Source organism: Calonectris borealis, chromosome 23 (assembly GCF_964195595.1).
Source record: "Calonectris borealis chromosome 23, bCalBor7.hap1.2, whole genome shotgun sequence".
Taxonomy (NCBI): Eukaryota; Metazoa; Chordata; class Aves; order Procellariiformes; family Procellariidae; genus Calonectris; species Calonectris borealis.
The window spans coordinates 1,100,615-1,127,142 of NC_134334.1; the positions used below are offsets into that span (position 1 = coordinate 1,100,615).

The following is a 26,528-nucleotide window of genomic DNA, read 5'->3' on the forward strand; positions in this document are numbered from 1 at the left end:
GGAGGGCGGCCCCGGCGCAGCCTGGGCGGGGGAGCGCGGCGCCATGGCGGCGGCGGCGGCTTGGCCGGAGCTGGAGGCGGCGGCGCGGGAGCGGCGGCGGGAGCTGGCGCTGGCCGGCGCGGCGGTGGCCGAGCGGGTGGCGGCGGGCGGCGGGCGGCTGCCGGCGGCGCTGCTGGCGCTGCCGCTGCTGCAGTCGCTGGAGCTGAGCGGCTGCGCGGCGCTGCGGGAGCTGGGCCCGGGGCTGGCCGCCGCCCTGCCCGCCCTCCACACGCTGGTGCTGCGCGGCAACGCGCTGGGCCCCGCCGGCCTGGGCGCGGGGCTGGGCGGGCCGCTGCCGGCCCTCCGCCTCCTCGACCTCTCCGGCAACGGCCTGGAGGCGCTGCCCGCCGCGCTGGGCGGGGCGGCGGGCGCGGAGCCGGCGGCGGAGCCGGCGGGAGCCCCGGCCTTCCCGCAGCTGCGCAGCCTCAACCTGAGCGCGAACCGGCTGCGGGAGCTGGGCCCGGGGCTGGCCCGCGCCGCGCCGCAGCTCCAGGCGCTGCTGCTCTCCGGCAACCGCCTGCGGGCGCTGCCCGGCGGGCTGCTGCCCGCTGCCGCCGCCGTCGCCGTCCCCGGCGGGCCCTTCCCGCTCCTCAGCCGCCTGGAGGCGGCCGACAACGAGGTGGCGGAGCTGGGCGCCGACATCGCCGCCCTGCCAGCTCTCAAGGTGGGAGCGGCCCCGCGGTCCCCCGGCCGCCCGGGTCCCCCCCGCCAGCGCTGACCACCCTGTCCCTGTCTCTTCCAGAGCCTGGACGTGGCCAACAACCAGCTGCGGGAGCTGCCTGCCGCGCTGGCCGACTGCCCCCGGCTGAAGGAGGCTAACTTCAGGGGCAACCAGCTGAAGGACAAGCGGCTGGAGAAGATGGTCAACGGCTGCCAGACGAAGGCCATCCTGGAGTACCTGCGGGCTGGGGGCCGCGGGAAGGGAAAGGCCGAGAGCACCAGAGAGGAGGCCAGGAAGAAGAAGAGGGAGAAGCAGCAGAAGAAGGATGGTGGGGACAGGGAGCAGGACGAGCTGGAAGAGGCGAGCAAGCTGCTGGTGAAGGTTCTGCACGTCTCCGAAAACCCGGTGCCCTTGGTGGTCAAAGCGAGCCCGGGCGTCAAAGACGTTCGACCCTTCATTGTGTGCTGCGTGCTAAAGGGAGTGAACTTAAAGCCGGGAAATGCTCTGAAGAGGTTCCTCTCCGTGCAGGTAATTGCTGCGGTCTTGTGTTGCTCATTTGCAACAGGATCGTTGCTAGCAGTGTTGGAAATGGACCGTTCCAGGCTCCTTCCAGTAGATAAGTTTCTGAAACTTAGAGTGAATTCTTCACCTAGCTGGTGGCAAGGCACGGCGGGATGGCAGTGCAGCATGGCTCCTGCCAGCGGTGTGCCGCCTAGTCGGTCTGTAATAAGTAAAACTGGTTTTCATGAAGAGCCTAGTAGGAGCACAGATATTACCGTGAGAGGGCGATGAACGCACATGCATTTACGTTGCCGCTGTAACAACAGCTTGTTAGTGCTGTGGAACTTGTTGAGAACTAATGATAAACCCGCGTCCACGTTAGAAGTGCCTTGGTTTGGCTCCAGGTTCCCTAATCTGAGCTAAAACGGTATTGCACGCCTGACCTCCCAACCAGGGTATCGTCACCAGAGACTTTCACCTGGCATGCTACGCGCCTGTCCATTAGATGGCAGGTGTTAGCTTGTTTCAGATTACGAGACTCGTGTATTTGTGATTGTTTTCTGATTTGAAACTGTTTGTCTCTCAGTTGAGAAACATGTCGTGTGCTATGCTTCACTGTCTTTACGTTTGGTTTGTGATTCAGGTAAAATTATTTTGCAGGTGAAGAGAAGGGCTCCATTTAATGCAAAAGGGTTACTCAACTAGCTGATAATGCTACAAACACTAAATGTAGAAGAATCTGAACCCTAGGAGGAGTAAATCAAGTTGATGTTTTTGATATATGTTGATGGCATTCTTTATGTTTTAGACTAAACTGCACGAAGACATCTGTGAAAAGCGGACAGCAGCCACAATTGCCACCCACGACTTGCAGTTGATCAAAGGTCCTCTGATATATGATGTTCAGCCTCCTGAGGAGCTGAAGGTAGGGCCAATGGCATTGGTGGGCCTTTCCAATTTTTTTCTTACCCTGTAGATGCTAGTAAAACTAACTCCAGAATGAGCCTGTTTTTCAAGTGGGTGTTGTAGCTCACACAAAGGTTTAAACTCAATGTGATCATAGTAGTCTATGTGAAATAGAAATTCAGTATTCCATACTGAATAAGGTGTTAGGAATGACGGCATACAGAAGTATGGTTTTAATTACTGTCTTGCTTACGGGAGAGTTTTAATAACCCTAGTCTTTGAGTCACCTTTAAACTCAAATGTTTGTTTTCTTGTATGGTGTAGATAACGCCCCTGGGTCGAAAGGAGATCAGGGCAAAGGATCTTCTCCGTCAGCTGCAGTTGGAAGCTGAGGAGCAGAGGAAACAGAAGAAGCGTCAGAATGTTTCTGGGTTGCACAAGTCAGTATACTGATCTTCTGTGTTTTTCTTCATGAGTATTCTGGTAACTCGTATGGAAAAACAGCACTGAAGAAAATGTGCTCGAATGTATTACGAAGCATGTTCTGTAATGGTGATGGGGCTAACAAACCCAGCACGAGCTTTTAGGAGTTGAGATGAAAGACACTGAGCTGAATTTATACATAAAGAGTAACCTGGAGTGAAATGAGGATGATGAGTGCCTTCTTTATTTCTAGCTGCATCAAGACAAATTCTTGTCATATGAATTATTCTTAGAGGTGACAAATACATTTAGAATAGCAAATAGAAAGGAAACAAAGAGGAATGACGTGTATGTCATGCACATTCAACAAACTAAGCAAATCAGAGGTGCATGTAGTAACAGATGAACTATAAAGCAGAGCGTGGCACTGCCCTATTCTGTTTACTGCTCATGCAGAGATCACCGCCCGTATCCATCACTCGTACGGCTTGGGGAAATTTGCCAAGTACATGATGGGAGAACTGTATATCGCCATAGTAAGTAAGAGGGAAAATTAAGTAAGCTGTCTGGAAGAATCAGACAGTGGACTCTGATTTTCCTGTTCGAGCAGTGGGATCTCTGAAAGCAAGAGCATGTCTGCCTACTTTGGCAGCATGGATATTAAAATGTGCGTTACTTTATGGTTCTAGCCCACCACTTCCTGCAGCTGGTGGCTTTCCTCAGCTGTATCACCATGATACCATTTTGCTGGATTTTAGTGCTCCGACTTCTGTTTTTGCCATGTGGTACATCAGGAACACACTAATTCATTTTTGTCGCAATTTTCTGCCATCATGTCCAGCTGTTGTTTGAGTTGTTCACTTTTTGCTTCCTTGTTTTTCTTGGCAGATATCTCCAGTTATTGGATGGCAAAGATAACTACCCATGTCTTGTGGATGCTGAAGGCATTGTGATTTCTTTCCCACCAATAACCAATAGTGAGAAAACAAAGGTACTCTCTGTTAGTGGAAATAAGTTAATCAGAATTAAACAGTGTTTCTTTCTACTGAGAGATATTTAACTCCACATTCAAAGATACGTGCAGTTCTGTGAAACTTGTGATTGCATTCCAAATATAAATCTTCAAAGCCTGAATCTTCTCTGCTAGACTGTCAGATTGAGATGGATCTTGGAGTTATATTTTTACCTTTGTAAATCTGTAAAGCTCTGGCAAGCTGTTCCAAAGGCACCAGTCTGCCTTTGCTGAGATTGCTTTATTGAAGGGCAAGAATATGGTTTTTGACATGTAAAGAAAGGCAGTACTTTGCCTCCGGTTGAATTGAATGAAAGCCTTTCATTCAGTTTGTGTATTGAAATGTTGCCAAGTGACTGTGGGTGAGTATGCTCTGATTTCTTACTTGCTTTACCTGTGAAATTCTTACAGATTAGAAAAGACACCCATGATCTATTTCTGGAAGTGACAAGCGACACCAGTTTACAGATATGCAAAGATGTCATGGACACACTAATTCTGGTAAGTAGTTCAGTAAAATAATCCTGTCTGTTCTTGGTGTGCTTCTTAAGAAAATGTTTAATTGCTCACATGTATTAAGAAGAATACAGAAGTTGATTTTTATTTTAGTATTATTATTATTCCCTCTCCTTCACTTACTCTTCCATTCTTGCTGTATCACAAAACGTTTTTATATTCGTGTATCCCAACTAACTGGCAGACCTCAAAACTCACCAGGGTAAATAATGTTGTGTTACCACAACTGGAAATTTATGGTTTGACTTTCAACACCTTCCCCGTGTTAGTGATCTTATGGCTTCAATTGCTGCCAATAAATTCTTTTACGGAGATTTCTCACCTCAGCCTGCCTCTTTAGCTTGCTTCGTCCTGTCATTATTACAGAATTATCTTTCAGATACTGTATTAGCAGCAGCACAGCCTCATTAAATGCCGTTCAGCATGCTTTCTTTTAATTAAAGCTTTCTTACTGAAAAGGGTAAAAATTGGTATATGGCGAGTACAGGATAGTATGCTGTTAAATATTGTGCAAGATAAACATATTTTTTTCTTGTCCAGTTAACATAACCTTTAGAACACATCGGAGAAGGCTAAGTGATTTGTGTAGTTGGCACAAGGGTGGTAACAGAGACAATTTCAAATGGGCCGAAAGCAAACTCATCGGTGGTGATCCTACAGCAGGCTCTTGTTGCTTAGAATCCAGTGCTTTGACAAAGCCCGAGTTCTGTGTTAAATGCAAAAAATTAAACTGTTCAGAAGGAGCGAGACCTCCTGGAGAGCACAGCAGTGATAACATCAAAAGCCCTTTCGGTTTCCTGAAAGATTCTAACCCACTGAAGAATGTTTTCATGCAGGCGTTCCTCCAGCGGTCGGCCAGGTCCACACCTTGGAAGCAACTTGGAGTTGCTCTGAGGGCTTAGCTGCAGAATTAATCTTGTTTTCTGTATTTTGCTTTTAACAGAAAATTGCAGAACTGAACAGATTTACCTTGGAAAATAAGGAAGACTCGGGCTCGGATAATGATTCTGATGCTCTTTGTGGACCAGTGAATTTGAACCCCAGCCAAAACGTACAGCCGATGAATTTTCCTTTGGTAGTGGAGCAGGTTCGAGTGGTGGACACAGATGGAAACTTGAAAGTACTTTATCCTTCAAAAACTGACCTAACCAGAGTTTCCTCTCTTCTGACTGTAATACGTTAGCAGCTATCAAAGCTAAGAAAATTATTCAATTTTCTTTTTTTTTTTTTCCCCTCCATATTCAACAATGCAACTCGTACGCAGTGAGGTGGTTTGTTGGTTTTTTTAAGAAAAGATGCAGTGCATCCTGCCTGGGTATGTAAAAACTTCAAAGTTTGATCAAGCTGTGGCAAGGAGTATTGCATTCTTTCAGCCTTAATAGAAAGTCATCAGTATTCTGACTAGAGATAACAGCATCTTCAAATGCGAACTTAAAGGCAGAGAAGGTATTGGAAGTCAGAATGCATTAACTTGTAGAGAAAATCATTGACATCTTAGCGTTTATAAAATGAGTGCAGTCATATTTTTCTGCAAGATCACTATTTCTTCCTGGTATGTTTCAGCTGGATTATTATTTTGGCAGCTAAACTGAGAAATCCAGTAGGTGACAGCATTGAAACTAAGTCACGTGCTATGTACCAATACTGAAGACAGAATGCAAAACTACTTTGCTAACATCTCATTCTGCATAATTCTATTTTTATATCTGGAGTAATTGTGAAAATTGAATTGCTGTCAGAACTTGAGGAATGAGTTTTAAAGTGATGGTTTCTGTGTTCAGACATTAACACAGCTTCCATTTTTAAGTGAAGTCAGTTGAATTGACTGCAGGGGTTTGTGTGTCCCAGTATGTTTTAGAGCCATCATCCATCCTTGTGGAAGTACCAGTTGTAGTGACCTTGTTGTGTACCCGTTGAGTTACTGTTGATAGAGCACTGAATTTGTTCTTGATCACGAAGTTCAGTTCCGTTCAGGGGGCTGATGCTGCCTTACATAGACGCTACTAAAGCTCCCTGTCTCCCCAGAATATAAGCCCTCTTGCCCAGCGTGACCCTCCTGGAGCTTTCTGTCATACTCCCACATAAAGAGTATTGGGGACACCTTCCAAAATGCAGGTAGTTTGAGTGGTTCTAATTTTTGCATCTGTGGGTGACTTTTACATCCGGGCTACTACCTGCATGAATGCAAACCTCTCCATAAGCTAGGGTGACCTACAGATTGACTTTTTTCTGTTAAAAATGATACAGAGCTCTAACTGAACTTCTAGATACCGTGTCAAATACATCCACGTGTTGGGACTTGCATATTAAATGGAAAAATAAAACACTTCTTGCAGTCATATGTGACTGTCACTTGTTTTGGCATTGGTGAATTTTCCAGTCATGTAACTGTACAAACTTGGCAAAGCAGCTATTCTATACTGCAAAAATGGTAACTTAATGCTTTCTAGCTACTTGTAGCCAAGCAGTCCTTAATAGTGCTTCAAGCTTCCCTGTGAAGTCGAATGTTTCTACAGGCCAATGATTTACAGTGAATTGTGCTCTGAGTTGGTTGAAACAATTGAATTAGATATTCCCACAGAACTTGATTTCAGTAAAATTAGTTTAATTTGTTAGTAAGTCACCATCTCAAAACCAAGGAACAGGAGCCTGAAGTTGGAGACGTATTCTGACTCGGCTGTTAGAGCTACTTTTCAGGTGTTAGAAGATTCTGCCTTGCAGGACTCTTTCTCCTTCCCTTAGCGCTGGTAGGCGATGAAGTAGATGTGTCGATGCTGTAGAGCGATGGGACCTTGACGCCTTTCTGTTTCAGCATCTGATGGAACTCCATCCGTTCATTAATTATTTTCTGAAAATTAGGGATGTGTAAAGAGGTGGGAAAGCATTAGGTGGAGAGCAGTACTGCAAAGTATTCTCTTATCTCGTCAGTCCCTTGCCGGCTGCTAGAAGCAGAGTTCGAAAGAGCCACATACCTGCATTGCCTCCAGCACCTCCTCATCCGTGAGCTCTGCCTGGGGAGGTTTGCTGCCTGCCGCGCTGAACGTAGCCTGAATTATTTTACTTCGATATCTTTCAAACTTGTGATAAAAGAGGAAAGTAGTTGTGTTTAGTCTTTATATACAATTCTTTGGCATTTGCATGGATTTACAGAGACTACGCTGTCAGACTTGGACAAAGTACTAGTGAATGATGAAATGGAAAATCTGTTTATGTGAAATTATGGGCAGTTTGACTGGGCTTCACTGCAAGTACTGTGATAATGATCTGTTTCTGGGTAAACTGAGTCCCTTACCCAGGTATCGGGCTCTGTGCTTGCTACCAGGCACGTACGCTTGCAGGAAAGGCTTTAAGGTGATACCTGTTACTTTGAGTTTGGAGGGATATTAGAAATCTGGTAATCTAACTGTTCTGAACTCGCGTTTCTCGAGGGCTTCTGGTATTTGAGGCCTGTTTGCTTTGTAAGTGACCTAAGAGCTGCATGCTAAAAAGCTGGGAAGCAAATGGACTGAGTTTCCTGCTCTTCTGGCCCCGTGGCTGCAAAGGGAAGTCGGGACCCAAGAGCAAAGGACTGCAGTGCCCTGGTGCATCTCCTGTTGTGCTTCTGCCCACATATGTCTCCAAGCTTTCAGATTCTCTGCCTGAGATGGTTGAAGTGTCTCCCAAGAGGGAGGTAGGAGTCTGAAGTGAAGGAGGATACACCTACCCTGCTGGTGATGCATTCGAGTGCCACTCTAGTTTGCAGCTCCCTGTGCTGCAGTGTCTCAGCTTGGCTCTGGATCACCTCTTGGGCCTGGTGCTGCTTGTGGATGTGGTATCGGCTAGTCAGAACCTCTGCCTGTAGCTGGCTGACTGTCCCCTGTAACTCACTGATCAGCTTGTTCTGCTCAGCCAGTTTGGATTCTTGTTCTGTAACAACCTGAGGAGATGTGTAAATCAAGCCATTATTGTGAGGAAGAAAGTGAGCAGGCTTGGCCACATCTTCCCAGTATCTGGTCCAAACGCTTCTTGTATTTCCTGGGCAGAGTCTACAGACTAACAACCTTGCCATGTATTGTTATTACTTGGCATTTTCTTTACAACTACTGGATTGAATAGGTTTTTTTAATGTGGCAAACTCCCCCAAGCCTGAAACAGGCACAACTAAGCAGCTAATACAAGAATTTTCTATAGTGGCTTTGCACCGAATTTACCTGTTGAAGACTGCAGTTCTCCTTCTCTATTGTCATCATCATTTCTTCGTGTTTCCATTCTTCTCTCAGACTGCAAAACTTAAGAGAAAATATTTTACGCTGTGCACGGTGCACCTCCTGTCTATGAGAAAGGGAACTTGCATAAAACCCGACTTCCCCACTGCCAGCTCTCCTAACAGCGATGGCCACCGTGCTCTCAGGGCGGTACCTTGGTAGACATGGCCTGTAGCTGATTTTCTCGCTCTGTGAGCTGCTTTTGGAGCATTTCCTTTTCAGATTTGATTCTCCGAAGTTGGGATTCTTGGATCTCCAGTTGCCTTTGCAAGGAAGAGATGACACCTGTAAGGTTGGAGTACTACTGTAAGCAAACTGAATCCCTGTCAGAAGCTTCATGGCATCTTTTTCAGGTAAGCATAAGCAGAGCTGTTGTTAGTATAGATATATGTCTGAGTATAGACCGTGGGTGAAGTTAACGCTATAGCCACAGTGACGCTGGTTAATAATGCATTTTGTAGTACTTTGCTATGATATGTATTAAACTTAACTAACATCATTGTGTGAGGTAGGAGCTACTCTGAGGACTAATAGAGTTGGTAACACAAGCACAGGTTTGCCAGAGTGCTGAAGCGCTGCGGGGTGCCCCAGAATACTGCGCAGGGCTTCCCCTGCAGGCTTTCCTCAGGCACGTCACTTCTCAGGGGGCAGAGAAAGTGGCTTCACAGTAAGTGGCACTGCTGCCCCACTCTGTAAGCAACAACCGAAAGCAGGTTTTGCGCTTGTGGGAACGTAACCTAGAATTTTTTCCAGGTGAAAGGAGCAGAATCGCAAGATGAGCCTGGTAACTAGGATAACTGTTTCCTGGACGCCTTCCCGATGGTACCTGTGGCCATGTTGTAGTCATCCCTTGCTTTCTGCAGCTCCTCGCGGAGCTCTCGGTCGGCTTTCTGGATCTCGGTGAGCTTTGCCACCCGCGCCTGCTCCCGCAAGACCCCGCGAGCATCGGCGTCGCTGACAGCTTCGTCGGGGGCTGCTTTACCTGGGCTCCTTCCTTCCATCTCCGCGCTGCAGAGAGGGGTGAGGCCCCTTGCGTGGAGAGGTGGGTTCGGAGCCGGGGCTAAGCCCGAGGTCGGAGGTGGCGGTGTCCGTCCTGGCGCCTGGGAAGGCGACTCGTCCCCTCGTCAGGCGCCGGGCACAGAGCGGGGCGTGGACACCGCCGAGGCGGCTGCAGGAGCGGGGGACGGGGGTGGGCGCGGAGCGGGGGCTCGCTCGGGGCAGGGCCGCGCAGCCTCCGCCTCTCGCCCAGGGCGCCGCGCCCGGCTGCCGGGCAACGGCGGCGGGGCCGCGCCTTCCGCTTCCGGGGCGGCCGGGCCGGGCCGCGCCGCCGCCATGGGGCGGAAGAAGAAGACGCTGCACGACTACGCGGCCGAGTTCTCGGAGCTGGCGGTGAAGCGGCACCTCCTGGAGCGCGGCGCCGCCGGGGAGGCGGCGGTGGTGGAGACGCTGTACTGCACCTCCTGCCAGCTGCCCATGCGGGTGCGCCGCGACCGCATCCTCGAGCACCTCTCCTCCGGCCGCCACTACCGCAACCGCCGCCTCCTCCGCCAGCACGGCCTGCGCGCCCCGCTGCTCCTGTGAGTGCCCGCACCCGCGCCGGCCTCCCCCTGCTCGGGGCGAGGCCGCTGGGGAGCAGAGCGGCCGTTGGGAGCAGGCTGAGGCGCGGGGCCTCTGCCCCTCGCTCGGCGAGGGGAGCAGGGGCTCACCCCGCGCCCTCCTCTGTCTCGCCCAGCTCTGCAGGTCCCGACGTCGGCACCGGCCTGCCCCTGCAGCTCGACGCGCCCTCCCTGCTCTCCCAGCCGTCCTTCATCCTCGCCGCCAGCGCCGGCACCAGCGCCAGCTACGGCATGGTCCCCTCTCCGCCCTCCTACCACAAGCCGCTCGTTCCCCACCACCCCGTCGCCGCCAGCTCCCCCGTGAGCGCGGCCACCCCCAGGGAGGACCCGACGCCCTCCACCTCCGCCAGCCGCCCCTCGGCGCTTGCCGCCTTCCGCATGAGGATCGCACCTTCCCCCTCAAAGCAGCCTGGCCAAGGCGGGGCTGCTCCCGAGGCCTCCAACGGCCCAGCGCCCACTGGACGGCACGGCAGTGCCGGCAGCGGCGTTGGCCTCGCCCTCTTTGGCGCAGGGCTCGTTAATAAAGCCTTGTTTCAAAGCCTGCTGGAGGAAAACAGCTGCTGCTTGCTTTACGTTGTGGAGGATCAGCTGGAGGAGGTGGAGCGTGCCTTCGGCACCGAGTTCCTGGCCGGCACCAGGGTGCTGCGGCAGCAGGACGCCGATGTCGCACTCAACGATCAGCGGTACTGTCCACCACTAACTCCTGTGCGTGCTTCTTCCCTGCTGTGAGGCTTGGGGCGAGCGTCTCCACACAAGGCTTGCTTCCCCTCTCTGGAAAATGCCGCTGCGCCGTAGCGGACCCAGACCGTGCTTGTCTGGCCCCACGTATGGGAACGGAGCGAGACCGAGGGGCTATTACAGGCTAAGCCTGACGTAGTATGTCATCTACCTCTAGATGCTTCAGAAGTCCCTGAGAAGCTTAGCTTGACTCACGTGCTCAGAATCGATGGAAGCTCGGAGGAGTTTAGTTGCAGGCAGTTTTGTTAAGAAATGTAAAAAAAACTTACTTTCCTCCATTCCCATAGACCAGTAAACGACACGCTTTCCTGCTGCCTGCCAGTTTTTCTGCCTTGGAGCAGCTGGCTGGCTCTGGTGGCTCTTTTGAAACTGTTTGAGATAAGCGAGGATTGCTGTAAATAGGACAGTGTGGCATTTTGCTTTACTGTTGAATTGAACAAGGAACATCTAGTGATGTGGTTACAGTTGGTTCTCAAATTGGTATTTTAAATATCATTGCAAAAGTGAAAGGCAAAACTGTTAAGAAAGATGGATTTGATATTAGAAACTAAAGAATGGTAGTAAGCCAAGATGTACCGATCACTTGTTCAGCAGCTCTACCACGTACTTTTGATTTCACTGTATGTGTTAACTAGCAGGATTTAACTCATTTTCAAAGGACACCTTCAACAGACTTTCTCCTTTAAGATGCAGGAAAAGCGATGCAATTCCGTTGTGCCACTTGTAATTTTAACCTTTATATGTCATCCCGTATTTCATCCTTGCAAGCAGGTACCGAGTTCCTTTTACCACATAATTTGCTCTTCCAGAGCAATGGGGTTTTATGTCTTCTTTTAACTCTTTTTCAAAGTTTAAGGCAGCTATCATAAAAATAACTGTAACTGAAAAGAGCTTTTGAGCATTGTTCATTCTAGTAAAAACCTGCCTTCACTGAAGATCTTTCTTTTGACTTCTGCAGAGTCTCTGGAGCCATTATTTGTTCACCACCTGAAGAAGCCTCTGAGATTGTAATAGATGCTTTACGAGCGGGTGAGAGGAACAATTTCAGCTTTTACCTGTAGTCAGTAGCACACGTTGAGGCAGACCTTGTATGCTTGCTAAACACTTTAAATGTGAATGCTTTCTCATTTCAGCAGTGTCCCTTGAGTTGTGCAGACTGTCTAATTGCATAATTAAAGAGAAATGAGTCCACTGATGACACTGATTTTATTGGCTTAACACCAATGGAGCTCGTACTGTGCTGGTCCCAGTACAGCCATGCGGAGTGTCCAGTCCTAGAAATACCACTAGGACTCCAAGGAAAGCTGTCTATCAAAACAGTCACACTTCTTGGGCTCCCGGACCAGCTAGTAAAACCACAGCTGGAGGCCAAAAGGGAGTTAGTAGCATCAACAAATAAAAAGCCATGCTTCAGTTTCATCAAGCATACTTTCTAGAACGTAATGACATGTATATGTTACTGCAAGATAAAAACGTTTTGTGCAGACTGTCTCTTGCCTTCAATCCTGTGTTCTGTACTCTTTTGCACAGGAAAAGGTGTATTTTGTGAGAGACTGCCCAGTTTTGACAGGCAGACGGCAGAAGCTTGTTTTGATGAAGCTGACAGATGTGGAAGACCATTGGTGTGTGGATTCTACAAGTAAGACCAGCATTTTTCTTCTGATTTATACTTGATAAGAAGCACGTGTCTGAAAGTAGCATTGATTCCTCAGGCTTCCTTGAATTTGTCCTCAAATAAACTTAGTTCCACTGCTGCTTGTTAACGTTGTTCATTTGGGAGCTAATTGGATTGGATTAATTCTTCATGCTTAATAGAGATAAAATGTAGCTGTCATGAGATTAAAATAAATGTTCACTTGAATGGCTGCTAGTGGGACTCAAACGATGAAGCTTTCGAGGTGTGAAAGCTCCATTCATTTTTTAGAATGGCCAAAGGCAGTTGGGGTCCAGATCTCTGCAATCCTTTTGAGGTTTTGCAAATACTACAGCTAGTTAGAGCTTCAGAGAAGAAAATATTCTGACAGTGCTGTGCCATTCTCTGAAGCCGTTTCTTGGTCTGTGGTTTTAGGATGTTTTTTGCTCGTGGTTTTTTGTGCGTGTACAACCACCAGGTCAGGCAGATCTGTGATTTTATTAAGCATGCAGCTACTGAGATCTGCTTCTCACTGCTCTGTTGTAAAGCATTTAGTTTGCAACCCTGTTCAGTCTAGTAATGCCCTATGACATTAAACTTTGCTCGTGTATTGGACTTCCGTACAAAACTTCTGCCCGTATGTATTGTACTTTTTCTGGATCTGAGGGTATCTACCTTTTTTCCCCGTTTGACAGCTTTGTTGTGGTAAACTAGAAATAACATTGGAAGAAGGTAGTGAATTAGCTGTGTTCTTTAAAATAGCAGAGAAAAAGGCTGCTCTTGGAATATATTTTCATAATATTGAAAACTCTTCCTTTTTTGTAACCTTTTTGTATTTTCACTGATTTGCTAATTATATTCTGTACTTACTTAGATGATGTTGATCCCGTGAAACATAAGTACATGTGTTAGCAAATACAAGTGAAAGTTTAGAGTCACTCTTCAACAAAAGAACAAACGACCTTTTGAGGTTCCTTTTAGAGCACCACCTTTAGGGAGAAATTGGCCCCATCCACTACTTAACTTTCCACTCCAATTAAATTTCCAAACGCTGGGGTCTGCATAGAGCTGCGTTTTAGCTGTGACTTCTTTTTATGCCTTTAGAAGGGATGGTGCTTGAGGATTATTAATCTTGAGGATTGCAAACTACGTGGCCATGAAAATTCAGCTTGCTGTTAGAATTACTGGCCTATCTGATGGGAATAGGTTTATTAATCTTTATAAAGTGATATTTCCACTTGTGACCTTACATCTGGACCTTTAAGATTAAATAATTGAAACAGAAGGAAAGTAGATGAATTTTAATTCGTTTCTGCTCCGTGAAACTTGCAGGAACTCGGGGAGCTCTGCTAAAAGCCAGGAACGCTGCTTTAAACTTGCACCTGGTGTTGAACACTGAGTGGATGTGGGTTGTTAGTAAACACACCTGATCGTTTTGTGCTCCTCTGCTGAGAATAGCTAGTTTCATTGCAAATAAAACTTACTTGGACAAATATGTATTTCATATACACTAATGTGTAATTACACAAAATATCTGCGCTAAAATTTGCCTTTTCCATTTGAGTGCTATATGTACAGATCGCAGCCCTAAGGTTGAACCTCAGCTGAGGTTTTGGTCCACACTCAGCTGAATATAAACGTGTACGTAGGGCTCTAAGAAGAACTGTAGGTAATTTACTGGACCTTTAAATGCTTTTAGTCCCCATAGTTTGATTTCTTCATTAAAGTTGCTAGTTTAAATCCTCACAAATGCAGGTATTAGGCAAGAAGCAAAATTCATACGTAATAAGTGGCTGAACTGAGAAAGCTGTGTCTAACCCCATATGTGTGATAAGGTTTGTGTCGCACGCTCGCCGCTGTCTGCTGTCGAGTCGGCCTCGTGCACCGCAGCGGTAACAGCAGCCCAGGTGACCTCCTTCTCTTCCAAATGCTGTACCACATTTCTGCTTTCTCTTTGAAGGCGCTTTGACCCGGCGCTGCAGTTCCTGTACAAGAAAGTCCGCGACAGCCAGGCGCTAGGGAGGATCCACCGGATATCAACGATTAGCAGCATATATCCAGCAGCATCTCTAAGCTTCCTAAAAACAGCAGGTACTGAGCAGCTTTCTTCTGAAAAGTTTGGTCTCAAAGGACTGGAAATGTATCTTGCCCCGTGTTCTGGTGGAAAGTCCCCTGTCTTTGTGTAGCCTTAAGCTGTATGGGTTTTCTTTGAGGAGCATTTTCTTTACCAATCTTTATTTTTGTTGCATTTTTCTGTTTGCTTTTAGTATTCATTTCTTTGATGTAGGGGGCTTTTTATATCGATCTCAGTGCAGTTTGGAAATGTACATTCACTGTGGTTTTTAAATGTGGAGACCGTAATGCCCAGTTTTGCTTCTTCCAGGTGGAATTTTTTATAATGCTGCTGTGCACGATATAGATATTATCAGTTTGTTGTTGGGAGAGAGTGCACCAGATACAATATTTTCACTGGGGCATGCGTTCTGTGCAGGTAAGAATAAATCTTTTTGGTTATTTATTGTGTACCTCTGGACTTCAGTACTAAAATTGGGAAGAAAGAGTGTATGAGAGCACGGTAGCCGTGACATAACTGTTCCGTCATAGAACAGTTGAAAAAATAGTCCAGTGAAATAGAAGGCAAGTTTCTCAAGAACTTGTTGTAGACAGGGTATTTAGCAATGACTTCTGAATTTTGTCAGTTCCCAGCTGATGTGAAGCGGTTGCTGTAGGGGTATTACTGAACTCTCTATGGCAATTGAGGGATATCAAGTTTGCCAATTGAAAACCAGAGCGCAGAAAATAATGAGCAAAGCTTTGTGCTTAAAGAATGTCAGTGCAGTCTTTTTCAGTTCTTTGCTTTCTCTGATTTCTCTGGCACTTTCCTGTTAATCTCAGCGCAATTAAAGATGTGAATTTACTCTGGATTGTGTCAAGCTGACGGGCACGCTCTGGGTTACCAGACTAATTTAAACTAACCATAAAAATGGAAGCTGCCATTTTTTTAAATGGAAATGCAAAGTTTTAATTAAGGTAATTGCAGCTGCCGCCAACCTTGACTGGCTGTTGTTAGAAGGTGTAGTATGCAATGTTATAATCTATGGTAAAGCATTGAAATGCAACAAACAAAATGCCCCAGGGAGGATTTTGTACCATCTGCCTCGTTCTAGCTACGTGCTGGAAGTTGCCTGATCTTGGTTGTAATAAGCTGCAAAGGCAGATGTGTTTGGAAGAAGTGGAAGCCTTCTTTAGGGAGAGCCATGGGCTGGGAAGGTGGAGTTCAGGCCCAGGGGCTGTGCGTTTCTGCAGAGCGGCTTGTTGTCCGTCGGAAGTGCCGGTAAAGGTAAACCAGCTGGTGTACGTTGCAGAAAGCGCTTTGCTGTTGCCGTTGCTTCCTGTTTGAAGATATTGTTGAGCCAGTGTCGCCTCTTAAAGGAAGAAGAGCACTTTGTAGTCGTAGTACTTGCTGGTTTGCTGTTCCTGGTGTGAGTGAGTGCCTTTTCTGTCACTCAGATATGGCCTACTTGAAGGATGCAGACACTGTAGCGGTCAGCATGAAATTTCCTAGCGGAGCAATTGTTACTTTGGACATCAGTCAGCACTGCACTAAAAGCTGTGATCAGAGACTAGAGGTGCGTTCTTACTTTTAAGTCAAGTCTGTCGCGACACCACAGGCTAGCACAAGTTTTACCCTGTATGTGTTCGCATGGGGCAATACGTGTTGTGCCCCGTGCACATGCCTGCAAGCACGTTTCACAAAACACCTCTGTACCTCGGCAGCGGTGGATTGCTTGTATTTGTTTACTCTACAATCCGCTTTCTCTTTTGTTACCCGAATTTTGCCTCTGTTTACGTGTATTCTGTTGGGGTTATAAGTTGCATGCAATCATACTAGAGCAGGAATTGGTGTCGGCTCTCCTGAGGCTGAAATGTCGCACAGTTCATTTGTTGTCTTTCCAGGGTGTTTTCAGGTGTATAGCAAGCCAAGAGTTAAGGATATTAAAGGGGAAGAAAAGTGTAAACTCAAAAGGCAAATTGTCTGTAAATTCCTAAAGTCGTGAATTATAACAGATGCGTGGGCTGGATTTGGGGAGTACTATCTGTTAAATATTTAAAAAAGGAGCTTTGCTCAGGTGGAAAAAAGAAAAAAAAGTGGAGTTATCACATAAGCGGAGTACACATAAGTGTACTACAACACGTACCTGGTGTTTTCTGTCGTGTTGGTCCATACAGGAGGATATCAGTTGTAACTCCTAATTTTAGAAGCTACTTTTTTCTTGGTTGTACAAACCAGGGCTTCTATAGACTAGCCAGGTGTTTAAGATCGAAAGCATGATAACTTAAAAACGTTGTTCTCTTCCCTGTTTGCTGCCTTTCCTGCAGGTTCACGGTTCTCAAGGAACGTTACGGGTAGATAATCAGAATCCCTTGGGGATTACGGAGCATGGGACTTCGGTATCCATATATTCACAGACCCAAGCTGATCGCTACAGAGATGCACACAGGGAGCTCTTCCGACACTTTCTGAGAACGCTGAAAGGTAGGACTAATTAATGGCTAGCATTGCTTTGGATTTGCTTTCAGCGAAAACTTCCCTTGGAAGCTGTTCCAATAGCAATTGCAATTTGCTGTTTGTGTCTGAAATCCCAAAAAGAAATGAGTAGGTGTGAAAACTAGGAATGAGATTCATCACAGTTAAGTTTAAGCCAGTGTTGTCCAGGTGATGAGCGAGCTCCCTGTAAGCAAACACGGGGTTTCGGGCGCTGGGCTGCTGCCCTGACAAGCGCTGGTTTCTCAGCATGTTGAGCGTGACAGTGCATGCAGCTCGGAAAAATGTGCGTGGAGTGGTCAGCCTCCGAAGGAGCTGATAGTTCCATGAACTCACCGTGTTTCAGTAAATGAAAATGAATGATTCAGCTTCGTTGGGTGGCGTGCTTCTTTTCTCACTTTCAAGGGTGAGGGATGGGGTGTTGATCTGAAACGGTGTTCTGAGAGGAAATAAAGATTGGGAGGGAAGATTACATTGGACCCTACTGTCATTTGCGAAGAAAGCCGCCATTTATAATAGCAAGGAAACCTCTTCTAGAGTCCTGGCTGCCCAGAAGGAATAAAAATATTTCTGTTCTGCTGGCTGCATTGACAAAAATACAGAATTTTAGTCACAGGACAGGAAGGAGAGGGGGCTGAAACTTTCTGTTTAAAATCTGAGGCCCCAGCTCTGGGAGCTGAAGAGGGATGCCGTGGTAGGTGGCGATGTGCCGAAAGGCAGAGCAGGTGATAACACGGGTTTCATCCAGTGCTTCGTTCCTGTCCCTGCAGGCAAGGAACCCCCTGTGATAACCAAAGAGCAGTTTCTCTGGACGATTCAGGTCGCTGCAGCTGCTGAACAGTCCTGGAGAAACGGATCTGCTGTTGACTTGCGCAACGAAGCAGTAGATTCGTCTGTAATCAAGACTGAGATAATGTGATGCACACTGCTGTTTTCTGAGGTGAAGGATAACTGTTAAGCTGTGCTACAGCGAGGTCTTTCCACCAAGTGATGTCTCCACTGTAATCTTAAAATAAGACTTGCGGTTTTGACGTTTCCGCCGGGAATGCCCAGAAGACGGAGGCGCTTTTGAACCAGAAGTGCTCGGCGCTGAGGCTGCGGATGTTTCTTCGTGTGTCAGCCAGAGCCCTCGAGAAATCCTGGGCAGTTTCATCCATGCGGCATTTCCTCCTGGAGAGCTCTGCTGGCTGTGGAGCTCTGTTTTCCTGGGAGAAGACTGATGTTCCTCAGGCCGTGCTAAGGTGGTGTAGACCCCCACCAGCCACGATGGGAACAGTGCAAGTGCGTGGCTTTCCTGGCAGCTTCGCAAGCGAGATGACTTAACGCCCCAAAAAAAAACGGGAGCATCCGTCTGGTCCATGCTCATTTCCCTTCAGTATATGCAGGAATGTGACTTCTGTGCTGAACTCGCCTCTGGGCCTCCTATTTATTGTTTTGTTTGTTGTTTTTACTGGGTTTTCTAAACCTTTTTGAAAAGAAGTTATGAGCTAATTTTCTTGGGGGGTGGGGAAAAGAAATGCAAAAGCAGGGAGGGAGATCTCCGACGGTCCTGACGTTAGAGAGATGAGAGACTTCATAGTAAGGCCATAAATTAAGGCTATTCTGTAGAGGAGCAACGCACTTGGGCATTTCAGTAGTAAACACTGCATTAGTAAAGGTTTTTTTCAGGATGCAATCTGCAAATTTGTGTAGGGGTCCTGCACAACGTCTGTTACCGAGACATGCGGCTGCTGGGTGGGCTGAGCGTGCCTGGATTACTCACTGCAGCAGCCAGGTAGCTGTCTGGAGGCTTGCTTAAATGCAAATGTTGTATGTTAACATTTTAGAAGCAAAATTGAACTAATAATCATGTTCTTTGAGTGTAGGAAGGGCATCTGATTGCGTATTTTAAAGGTATTGTTTTTTACAATGTCCAGCAGATTTGGAATATACATCACGGAAAAAGATAGTGCCTTCAACAACAGGCAAGTCTGCTTTTAAACCAGGTTCTTTGTACCTTTTTATTCTTGAGCTTATTGCAGATGTATAGATTTTACTATTCTCGTCTATTTCTTACACGCCAGTTTTCAAGATCTTTTGAAAGCTTTTTTTATTGTATTAAAATAACGTTCTTGCCTTGAGTGTTAGTTTATAAATAACACTTCTTGCAAGATTTTTTAGTTCAATCAATTTCCAGTTCCTACATATGGAACATATATTACTAAAACTAGAAATAGCGGTGACATTTATAACTAAAGACAATTCTCTCGTGGAAATTGTTTTTAACGGTGTAATTTTTCAAACTCAGAAAAGCTATGTCTTACGATAGAGATTGCTATCAATTTCATTCTCTATTTTCTAATCATTTATTGGGAAAAAAAAAAGTTTTACCTACAAAGAAGTAGACGTTTGCCTCTCTGTAATCACTATAGCCATTTGTTAACAGCAAGCGGTTTCTTTCCATTTTGGTGGGGTTTCGGGGCTGGCTCCGTGCAGGTGTCACTTCCGTGGGATGTGCGCGTCCTCCAGCGGGGCGTTGGGAACGGAAAGCAGCAGTGAGAGCCTTCAGGGTGGGCTGCGGCTGCTTGCGTGCGGGGAGCAAACTGCTCGCCTGCTGCCCCAAAGCAGTGACCCGAGCTGAGGAAAGCTCTCTGCTCCCTCGGGCCGCTTGTCCTGATGTCTGTAAGGGCGAAGGGCCTGTGACGGCACTCGTGCTTTGGCAGCTGCTCCTGCGCGGGGCTGCGCCTCTTTGTGGCTTCGTGGTTGCTTGATGAAGCAAAGCAACTTCAGGCCCTTCGAGGTCTTACACTTCAAGGCTTACACCGGTGTAGGAGGACACTTTCCGTACAAAATAAGCAAGACTTTAGTTGCCAGTTGTTGTAATTCCCACATGTGCTTTTATTGTGTTACAAAAAAAAAAAAAGAGAAACCACAGCTATAAAAATAACACATTTTCCAAAGATAACATTACAAAAAATACCATTCATACCATGGTTGGAGCGTATCAGTTAATACTGCCAGAAGAAGCCTTAGTTAACAGGGAAAACACGAATGAATGTTTCAAAACTTTTAAAGCATTAAAGTGCTTTAATTAGCCGTTATCTTAGAACAGAGGTTCACATTTCAGCAATGCCGAAATTAGCAACACCTGGAAAAAATGACAAGAAACAGAAAACAAAACTGGAAAGTCCTTACGTGGTCACCCAGTCCATCTCCTCGCTCCAAAGCAGGATCAAATTTACACCTCCTGTGTTCCTGCTCGCCAGGTCTAACCTGTCTGCAAAACTCCCCCGATGGAGAGGGAGGGATTATCCAGACCTCTGACTTCCCAGAAGGATCCACAGGCTCGCCCCCTCCTCTGCAATTGTGTGGAAGATACTCAGAGGAGGAAAAAAAATCGAGTTTTGAATAGGTGAGGCTGGAGATACGATTTTCTATATGTTTACATGCTAGAACATGAAATTAATTTACTTGACACTATAGGCTCTCAGGAGTAAGTATCAATTTTTATAGCTTACATGAAAATAAATCTTTTTTCTCCTTACAGCACAATGAGTATACTGTATGTACATTTGCTTCTGTTTATATACACAAATATTTAAGTACATGAACACACCGGGAACTGACAAACAGGTTCTTTTCTGCTCTACAAAGAACTGTGGGAAACGGGTACTTTTTGGCAGTCCGTCAGGAAAGCAGGCTGCGTTGCTCTGCACCGTCACTGGCAGGTGTCTGTACAGAAAATGGAACGGGTAAGGGCTAAGTCCTTTTTACAATGACCAAGACCGGTCGGTTTTGGGCACCACCGAGCATACAGAACGGGGTAGGTAAGCAGTAACGAAGGCTGGTCTCGCGAAGAGAAAACCGTGCCGTCTTTGTACTGCGTCTGTCAGATGCGGGGTCCGCTGATAAAACGCAAAACAGCGTAAAGCACCAGCAGGTGCCTCCCCTGCCGCGGGCTGGCAGAAAATCCGCGCTGCGTTTGGTGAGCTGGCTCCGCCGCCCTCCTCTTCCCCTGGGCTCTCTGCCGAAGCCACCGCGGTTTCCTCTCCGGGGCAGGTGCCTCCCGCGCGGCTCGGGGCCGTGCTTTCACACACGGCTTGCAGTTCCCCTCCGGACAACAAAATTACACTTCTCCAGACGCCCAAAGCTGAAAATATTTTTCATAAGGGGTTTCACTTCGCCCCCGGTCTCTCGCTGCTGCCTTCTGGAGACCCTCAGTTGATCTCTCCCTCCGTGAATTCTTCCTTTATGGACTGTTTGCGAGATTTGCAGTCCGGGAGGTCGAACCCAAAGTCTGCCCACTCGTCGGCCCCGCCGCGGTTGGGGATGGTGATGGTGTGGCGCACGCGGAAGTGCACGGCCTCCATCACGCGCTGCCGCTGCAGCTCGCCCGAGCTGCCGATGGAGATGGTGGAGGCGTTGCTGCTGGAGCGGATGAGCTGCTGGGCCCCGTAGTCGTGGCTCTGTTTGAGCTCCTGCAGACCTCTCCAGATGATCATCCTGTACTGCTCCGGGATCTTCAGTGCTCCGAGATCCTGGAAGAACAACACTGCTGAGCCATAGCCGGCAGAGACGCGACTGTACCGGCGGGAGCGAGCCCCGGACCCCCGAGCTCGCGCTTCAGGGCGGGCACGTGGGCACGATGCCCGAGCACCCGACGGTGGCGGGGCCGGACCTCCAAACCCGTGGGTGCATCCCCCGCAGGCGATTTCTAATTTGTAACCAGCGGCCAGCTGAGCAGTTGCTCAAACACAGCTTTGCAGGTTAGAAATTTTTTTCTTTTTTTTTGAGCGGGGGGTTCACATCAAACTGATGTGAAAGTGGGAGGGAGGGGACCTTCCCCCTTCGGACGCAGGTTGCAGAGCAGCATGTGAAGCGTCCTCATGTCCGTTCAGCTGGGCGAGGAGCCGTCAGCCAGGCTGGCTTCTCCTCCGGTCCCGGACCAGGAGGCTGGAGCGGCACCTGCCCCCGCGCCAGCACTAATGCCCCGAGGCGGCAGTAGCGGGCTGCCACGGCGCTGCGGGCTGGGTTAAAGCCAGACGAGGTCGATAACCTCGGGACTGGGGGTCTGCACCAGAGCGAACACTCGTGCGGAGAGCTGCCAGAGATCCATGTTAATGCCAAACACAGAGACTCACGTGAGTGTTAACTAGAGAGGACAGCGAGTATGCAATTAGTAATTACAAACGCTGACTCGGACACACAGCTCAGCAACCTGATACAAGTTTTGGCCATACCAAACGTTTCCTTTGACGGCTTACAGACGGTCACGGAGTTAGTTCAGAAAACGGTCCAAAACCAGGCTAAGGTTACGCAACTGGCCCCAGCTACCAATGAAAAATCATCGTGTCTCCGACAGCTGCATCACCAAAGCGTGGTCGCGCGTTTTACTGCAGCTGCCGGGTGGACGACAGCTACTACAAACTGCCTGGGGCAAAACGGGATCGGGGCAGGAGCTTTGTCTCAGCCAAAACACCAACTCTGGGATTTACGGGGCTTGCTATGGCTCAAAGGGTTTAAGATTTTTTTTTTTTTCCCCCTTCTTCTCGTTACCCTGAGAGGCTGGGGAAGCCCCTGCTTCGGTGCCGCCCTCGACATCGTCACCAAGAGACTGCGCTTTAACCGAGAACGGCAGCAGCAGAGGCTGACGCTCCGTGCAAGCTCAGGTGCTGCAAGCACCCCCTCCCCAGTTTTCGTGCCAGCTTTTGCCTGACCTGGGCTATTTCATTCCAGGGTTCCCTTAACACAAATGCCCCAGGCTTGGACTCCCTTATTTCAGCCTCTTTTGTCTTAAAGATGAACAGGGGAAGATGGAAGATCAGATCAGATTTAAAACTGACTGAACTGCAGCGGAGGTGTTCCCGCTGGCTCAGCGGGCTTTGGGCCATCTCGCTGAGCACCTCAGCCGTTTTTTCTGCGTTAGGTGGAAAATCTACCTGAGGTCTGGTCTGGGGATCTTTTAGCTCTCTTGTTTCTGACAGTCTGGAAGAACCAACTGAGACTATCGTGGTTGCTACCGATGACTGAGCTACTGCTAACTCTGAAGGACCAGAAAGGATGCATAAATGGAAGGCATAAATCCTGGGGAGCGTATATTCTGTGGGACGGGCTGGTGCAGTTTTCCCTTTCCTTTAAAACGGTTTTGTCCTTGCTTTTCAGATCAACAGCTGATAGAAACAAGTGGTAAGAACAGATCTTCCCAAAGCATTTACCTCTATGGATAGGTTCTGCAGGTGGTAAATATTCTGTAACCCTTGTGAGGTGAAATAGTCGATGCAGTTTGGACACCCCAATCCTGTTAAAAAACTGCAGAAAAAATTTGGAAAATAAAGTGGCATTAACTTCTCATGAATCAAAGCTGTGCTCGCAACCATCGCTGTAGTGGCCAACCGTGTTTCAGGTCCCTGAAAAGGCGGGGGGCTGCAGCGAGCTCCTGCCCCCTCCGGCCTCGGCCGCGCTCCCGCAGCCCTGCACCACGGGGGAGCGGCTCCGGGTGCTCCCCTGGCTCCGTCAGGCTTTTTGTCTCCGGCTGTGGCCATCCCGAGTGTGACCTCAGGTGCCACTAATGTCAAAGTCCAGCACGGGATGACGTTCATTCCTAAAACTACATCTTTTTTCCTCCTGACGGTCAGAGGTTCCAGCTCAGTAACTTACTCGGAGTGACGTGAGGGAGCTCGAGCTGGCGGGGGCGGGAGCCGGGGCACGAGGCCGGCCTCTGCAACGTGCAGGCTGGAGGCACAGGGGTATTCTGCGCATCGCGCCTCTAGTTAAACTGCACGTCCAGCCCCCCTGACTTGGGTGGGGTGTCTGTCGAAACGTCTGTGGTCTTTTTAAAGACTGAAACGTCAAAAAGTGGCTGCAGACCTGTTAACGCGTTCCTGATGACCGATTTCCAGACGCTGCTGGTAAGGAGGGGGAAGGGGGAAGTTCACAAAGCTACGTGCCGGTTTGACATGCAGGAAAAGACTCTCGTTCGGATGCATTTAATTTTTAATTAAGCAGCAAGGTGTTACCCAGATAGAGGTGTAAGAGGGCAATCGAGGTTTCTAACTGGTACGTAGCTGGGCTTTGGTTTCTGAGATGAGAAGAATGGTCTATGTGATTTCGTGAGCAGTGATTTCTCAGTTGGGACCAGTGGCCAGTTGACCAGTTGCTAGACAGATCTGAATGTTAGAGTGAGGTACAACAGCAAGAAACGTCAGAGGACAAGACAGACAGGGCATCGGATGCCTTCCCTACCTGACGAGGCTGGGATCGGGGTTGTAGGGCGGAGGGGGGGTGCAGTGTGATCCGGAGACCATGGACTGGGACGAGTGGCCCCCATTCATTTCTCCGTTGGGTTGCATGGGGTGACTGTTCAGCATTCCGGGTCCTAGGCAGCGGCCATGTCAACGCAACAGATAGATCGATTAGCCATCACCCCCGCCGTGATAACCACCCTCGGCAGGGGGTGTCGGGCGGGAAGAGCCCCTGCGAGCACGGACCGCTGCCTGCCCGCGGCTGCGGCGCCCGGCGAGGTGAGGACCTTACCCATCGGGCCCAGGCTGGGCGCAGAGCTGGAGCTGTGCTGCGCTGGCTGCCCCACCAGCTGGTTGACAGAGGGCAGCTTGTTGATTCCTCCGCCGTGAACTTTATTCATGGGTGAAAGGACGGGACCGTAGGAGGAAGGCGTCTGCAGCTGACTCCTGCCCGGGGAAACCAAGCGGCCGGTCAGCCTGCGGCGGGTGGGATGGAGCCGCCCTGCCCCGTCCCAGAGCTCCCCTCTGGCCGCTCGGACTTCCCCGCTGAGGCTTCAGGCAGCCGCACCGATGCGGACTGCGGCACAGAGAAGCGGCTTTGCGCGGCAGCAGCTCTGGAGCGGTTGTCAGCCCTTGCTAAGGAGCAGGCGTTCGGCAGACGTGCTGTGAGCCAGGGGACCAGCCCCAGACTGGGGCTGCTGGAGGGCTCCCCTCCACGCCGCCCGGGCCAGGGCTGCTCCCCGGCCTCTCCCTGCTGCGGGCGCTCGGGATGCTCCCGGCGGTACTTACTGCCTCTGCAGGAGCTGCTGCTGCTGCTGCCGGTAGGAGTCAACCAGCTGCTGCGGGACCAGCTCCACCAGCTCCAGGCTCTCCTTTATCTTCATCAGGATCTCAAAGTTTTCCCGGCCTCGCACCTGGAAGAGGGAACAAGGCCAGGGCTTCGCTTTGTTCCCGTCCCACCTGGCCACCTTCCTGGTGGCCCCTTTCTTCTACCCAGCCACACAAGGTGCCGTGCCACTGTGGCCGGGGGCTATTTGGGGATCCAGGACTGCCTTGGACACATGCATTTACAGATGCTTTTGCTCCTCTTCCCTAGGTCTCTGCTCAGCCCTTGTGCCCGCTGCCTTCCGGGAGACCGCGCAACCCCGTCCTGCCCGACACCGCACCCCCAAGGCGTTTCTCGCAGAGGGGACGACGCCACCGCCATCCCGAGCCGAGCTCTCAACCAGCGTGACTCCCTGACACTTACAGGCACGTAATACATCTCCTCCTCCCCGTGCCTCCGTTTCTTAATGCCGGCCCCCAGCGCTGGGATGCCCTGAGGGCTCTGCTTGAAGGCTGGAAAGGAGAGAGGAAGAGCGTCAGCATGCTGTCCTGGGGAGGGCAGGACACCGCTGGGAGCAGCTGGGCTCCCTGCAGGATTTAAGCTCAAGCCATGCAGGATGCTAGCTGTTCACCCGGGCTTTGGCATTGGTGTTGGCCCTTTATTAGTAGTAATAATGACCACCGCACATATCTGGACACAAAAGCCCTGCACTAATAGCTTTGCACCCTGGAAGGAAAAGGGAGTGGGTCCTATTTATGAGACTTTAGATTTAGTCAAGAAAGGTCAAAGCACCGTGCCTGGATGTGGATTTGAGCCCAAACTTCTGAAGCACCATGATTTTGGGTGCGATGGGAAAGGAGCTGACGCAGAAGCATCGCATGGCTTTGAGGGGCGAGGGGGTGCAGGTGCTGGGACTCACTGCGTTTGTTGGCATTGCCGTTTTTAGCCGCACTCTCGTTCAGGGCTTGCTGCTCTCGGTAATGGTCTTCATCAGCTTTCCGGTCTCTGCCGGGACAGGCGCAGATCCGTCCCTCGAACGATCTCCTCCCTAGGACTTGCCCACTGGGAGGAGAGAGAAATCGGTGACTATTTCTGCTTGGGAAGTGCATTGCGGTTCAGTCCACCACGTTATGGTCCAGCGCAGAAACCAGAGCAGCAAAGTGCCTTCCCGTCCCTCCGTGTGAATGGAGACCCCGCGGTACTGGGTGCAGAGAGCCCCTCAGCAGTAGTCTGCTGGGGGAAGAGGAGCTCCGGGGGCAGAGGAAGGCTCCAGCTGCAGGGGGAGAAGCCGACGCTGGGCTGGGTCCCCGGTCCCTCCGTGCCAGCCCTTTTCCTAGCCAGCAGAGAAGAGCCTTTCCCCTGCCGCAGGCTGGGGCTGCGGGGGCTGCCATGTCCCCTGCCCTGGGGGTGCTCCCTGCAGGGGAGGGCTCCTTCCCGAGGGACCCCAGCCCTCCCGCAGTGCCCGTCCCTGCTCCCACAGCCACTCACTCTCTCGTTTCCAGGGTGATGATGATGAGGATGGGCCTCCTGTTCATTCCTCCCACGCAGCTGCTGTTGCACATGAAGTTGTACAGGATGGTGGTGAACTCGGTCCCCACCTGCCCGGGAGAGGAGAGCAGGCGCTGAGCAGGGAGTGATGGCGGGGGG

The 26,528-nt window shown here is 49.5% G+C and overlaps 4 protein-coding genes across 10 annotated transcripts in view; 2 read left to right on the forward strand and 2 right to left on the reverse strand.

The window, feature by feature from the left end:
* Positions 1-28: 28 nt before the first annotated feature.
* Positions 29-6,397, forward strand: LRRC47 (leucine rich repeat containing 47). The gene is made up of 7 exons (XM_075172184.1): positions 29-703; positions 782-1,228; positions 2,010-2,126; positions 2,432-2,547; positions 3,419-3,521; positions 3,954-4,043; positions 5,002-6,397. Exons 1-7 carry the CDS (start codon positions 44-46, stop codon positions 5,239-5,241), a joined length of 1,773 nt encoding a protein of 590 aa, XP_075028285.1. The 5' UTR covers positions 29-43; the 3' UTR covers positions 5,242-6,397.
* CCDC27 (coiled-coil domain containing 27) lies at positions 5,271-9,367 on the reverse strand. Of its 5 annotated transcripts, none has more exons than XM_075172197.1 (6): positions 9,285-9,367; positions 8,457-8,587; positions 8,249-8,326; positions 7,762-7,974; positions 7,031-7,135; positions 5,271-6,906 (listed from the first exon to the last, which is right to left on the reverse strand). In XM_075172197.1, exons 1-6 carry the CDS (start codon positions 9,301-9,303, stop codon positions 6,745-6,747), a joined length of 708 nt encoding a protein of 235 aa, XP_075028298.1. In that variant the 5' UTR covers positions 9,304-9,367; the 3' UTR covers positions 5,271-6,744. The 5 variants fall into 5 exon arrangements, with proteins under 5 accessions (XP_075028298.1, XP_075028297.1, XP_075028295.1 ...); XM_075172196.1 differs by having other exon boundaries at positions 8,249-8,369; positions 8,457-8,565; positions 9,285-9,355; XM_075172194.1 differs by having other exon boundaries at positions 9,129-9,312.
* A 208-nt stretch (positions 9,368-9,575) lies between these two features.
* Positions 9,576-19,161, forward strand: LOC142092330 (myo-inositol 2-dehydrogenase-like). 3 transcript variants are annotated; one of them, XR_012677012.1, is made up of 9 exons: positions 9,576-9,879; positions 10,035-10,601; positions 11,615-11,685; positions 12,187-12,295; positions 14,250-14,380; positions 14,673-14,780; positions 15,457-15,629; positions 15,800-15,918; positions 16,670-16,773. XR_012677012.1 is itself a non-coding variant. In XM_075172186.1 (9 exons), exons 1-9 carry the CDS (start codon positions 9,635-9,637, stop codon positions 17,752-17,754), a joined length of 1,656 nt encoding a protein of 551 aa, XP_075028287.1. In that variant the 5' UTR covers positions 9,576-9,634; the 3' UTR covers positions 17,755-19,161. The 3 variants fall into 3 exon arrangements, 1 of the variants encoding a protein (XP_075028287.1); XM_075172186.1 differs by lacking the exon at positions 15,457-15,629 and adding an exon at positions 17,606-19,161 and having other exon boundaries at positions 16,670-16,826; XR_012677013.1 differs by lacking the exons at positions 15,457-15,629; positions 15,800-15,918 and adding an exon at positions 17,606-19,161 and having other exon boundaries at positions 16,670-16,826.
* A 753-nt stretch (positions 19,162-19,914) lies between these two features.
* TP73 (tumor protein p73) overlaps positions 19,915-26,528 on the reverse strand; it is a 30,847-nt gene continuing 24,233 nt past the window's right edge. The window contains exons 7-14 of the mRNA XM_075172183.1: positions 26,370-26,479; positions 25,801-25,943; positions 25,305-25,393; positions 24,845-24,969; positions 24,348-24,502; positions 24,057-24,189; positions 23,030-23,123; positions 19,915-21,352 (exon numbers count right to left, since the gene is read on the reverse strand). Coding sequence (XP_075028284.1) covers positions 21,032-21,352; positions 23,030-23,123; positions 24,057-24,189; positions 24,348-24,502; positions 24,845-24,969; positions 25,305-25,393; positions 25,801-25,943; positions 26,370-26,479 — 1,170 coding nt within the window. The 3' untranslated portion in view covers positions 19,915-21,031. The remainder of the gene's footprint in view (positions 21,353-23,029; positions 23,124-24,056; positions 24,190-24,347; positions 24,503-24,844; positions 24,970-25,304; positions 25,394-25,800; positions 25,944-26,369; positions 26,480-26,528) is intronic.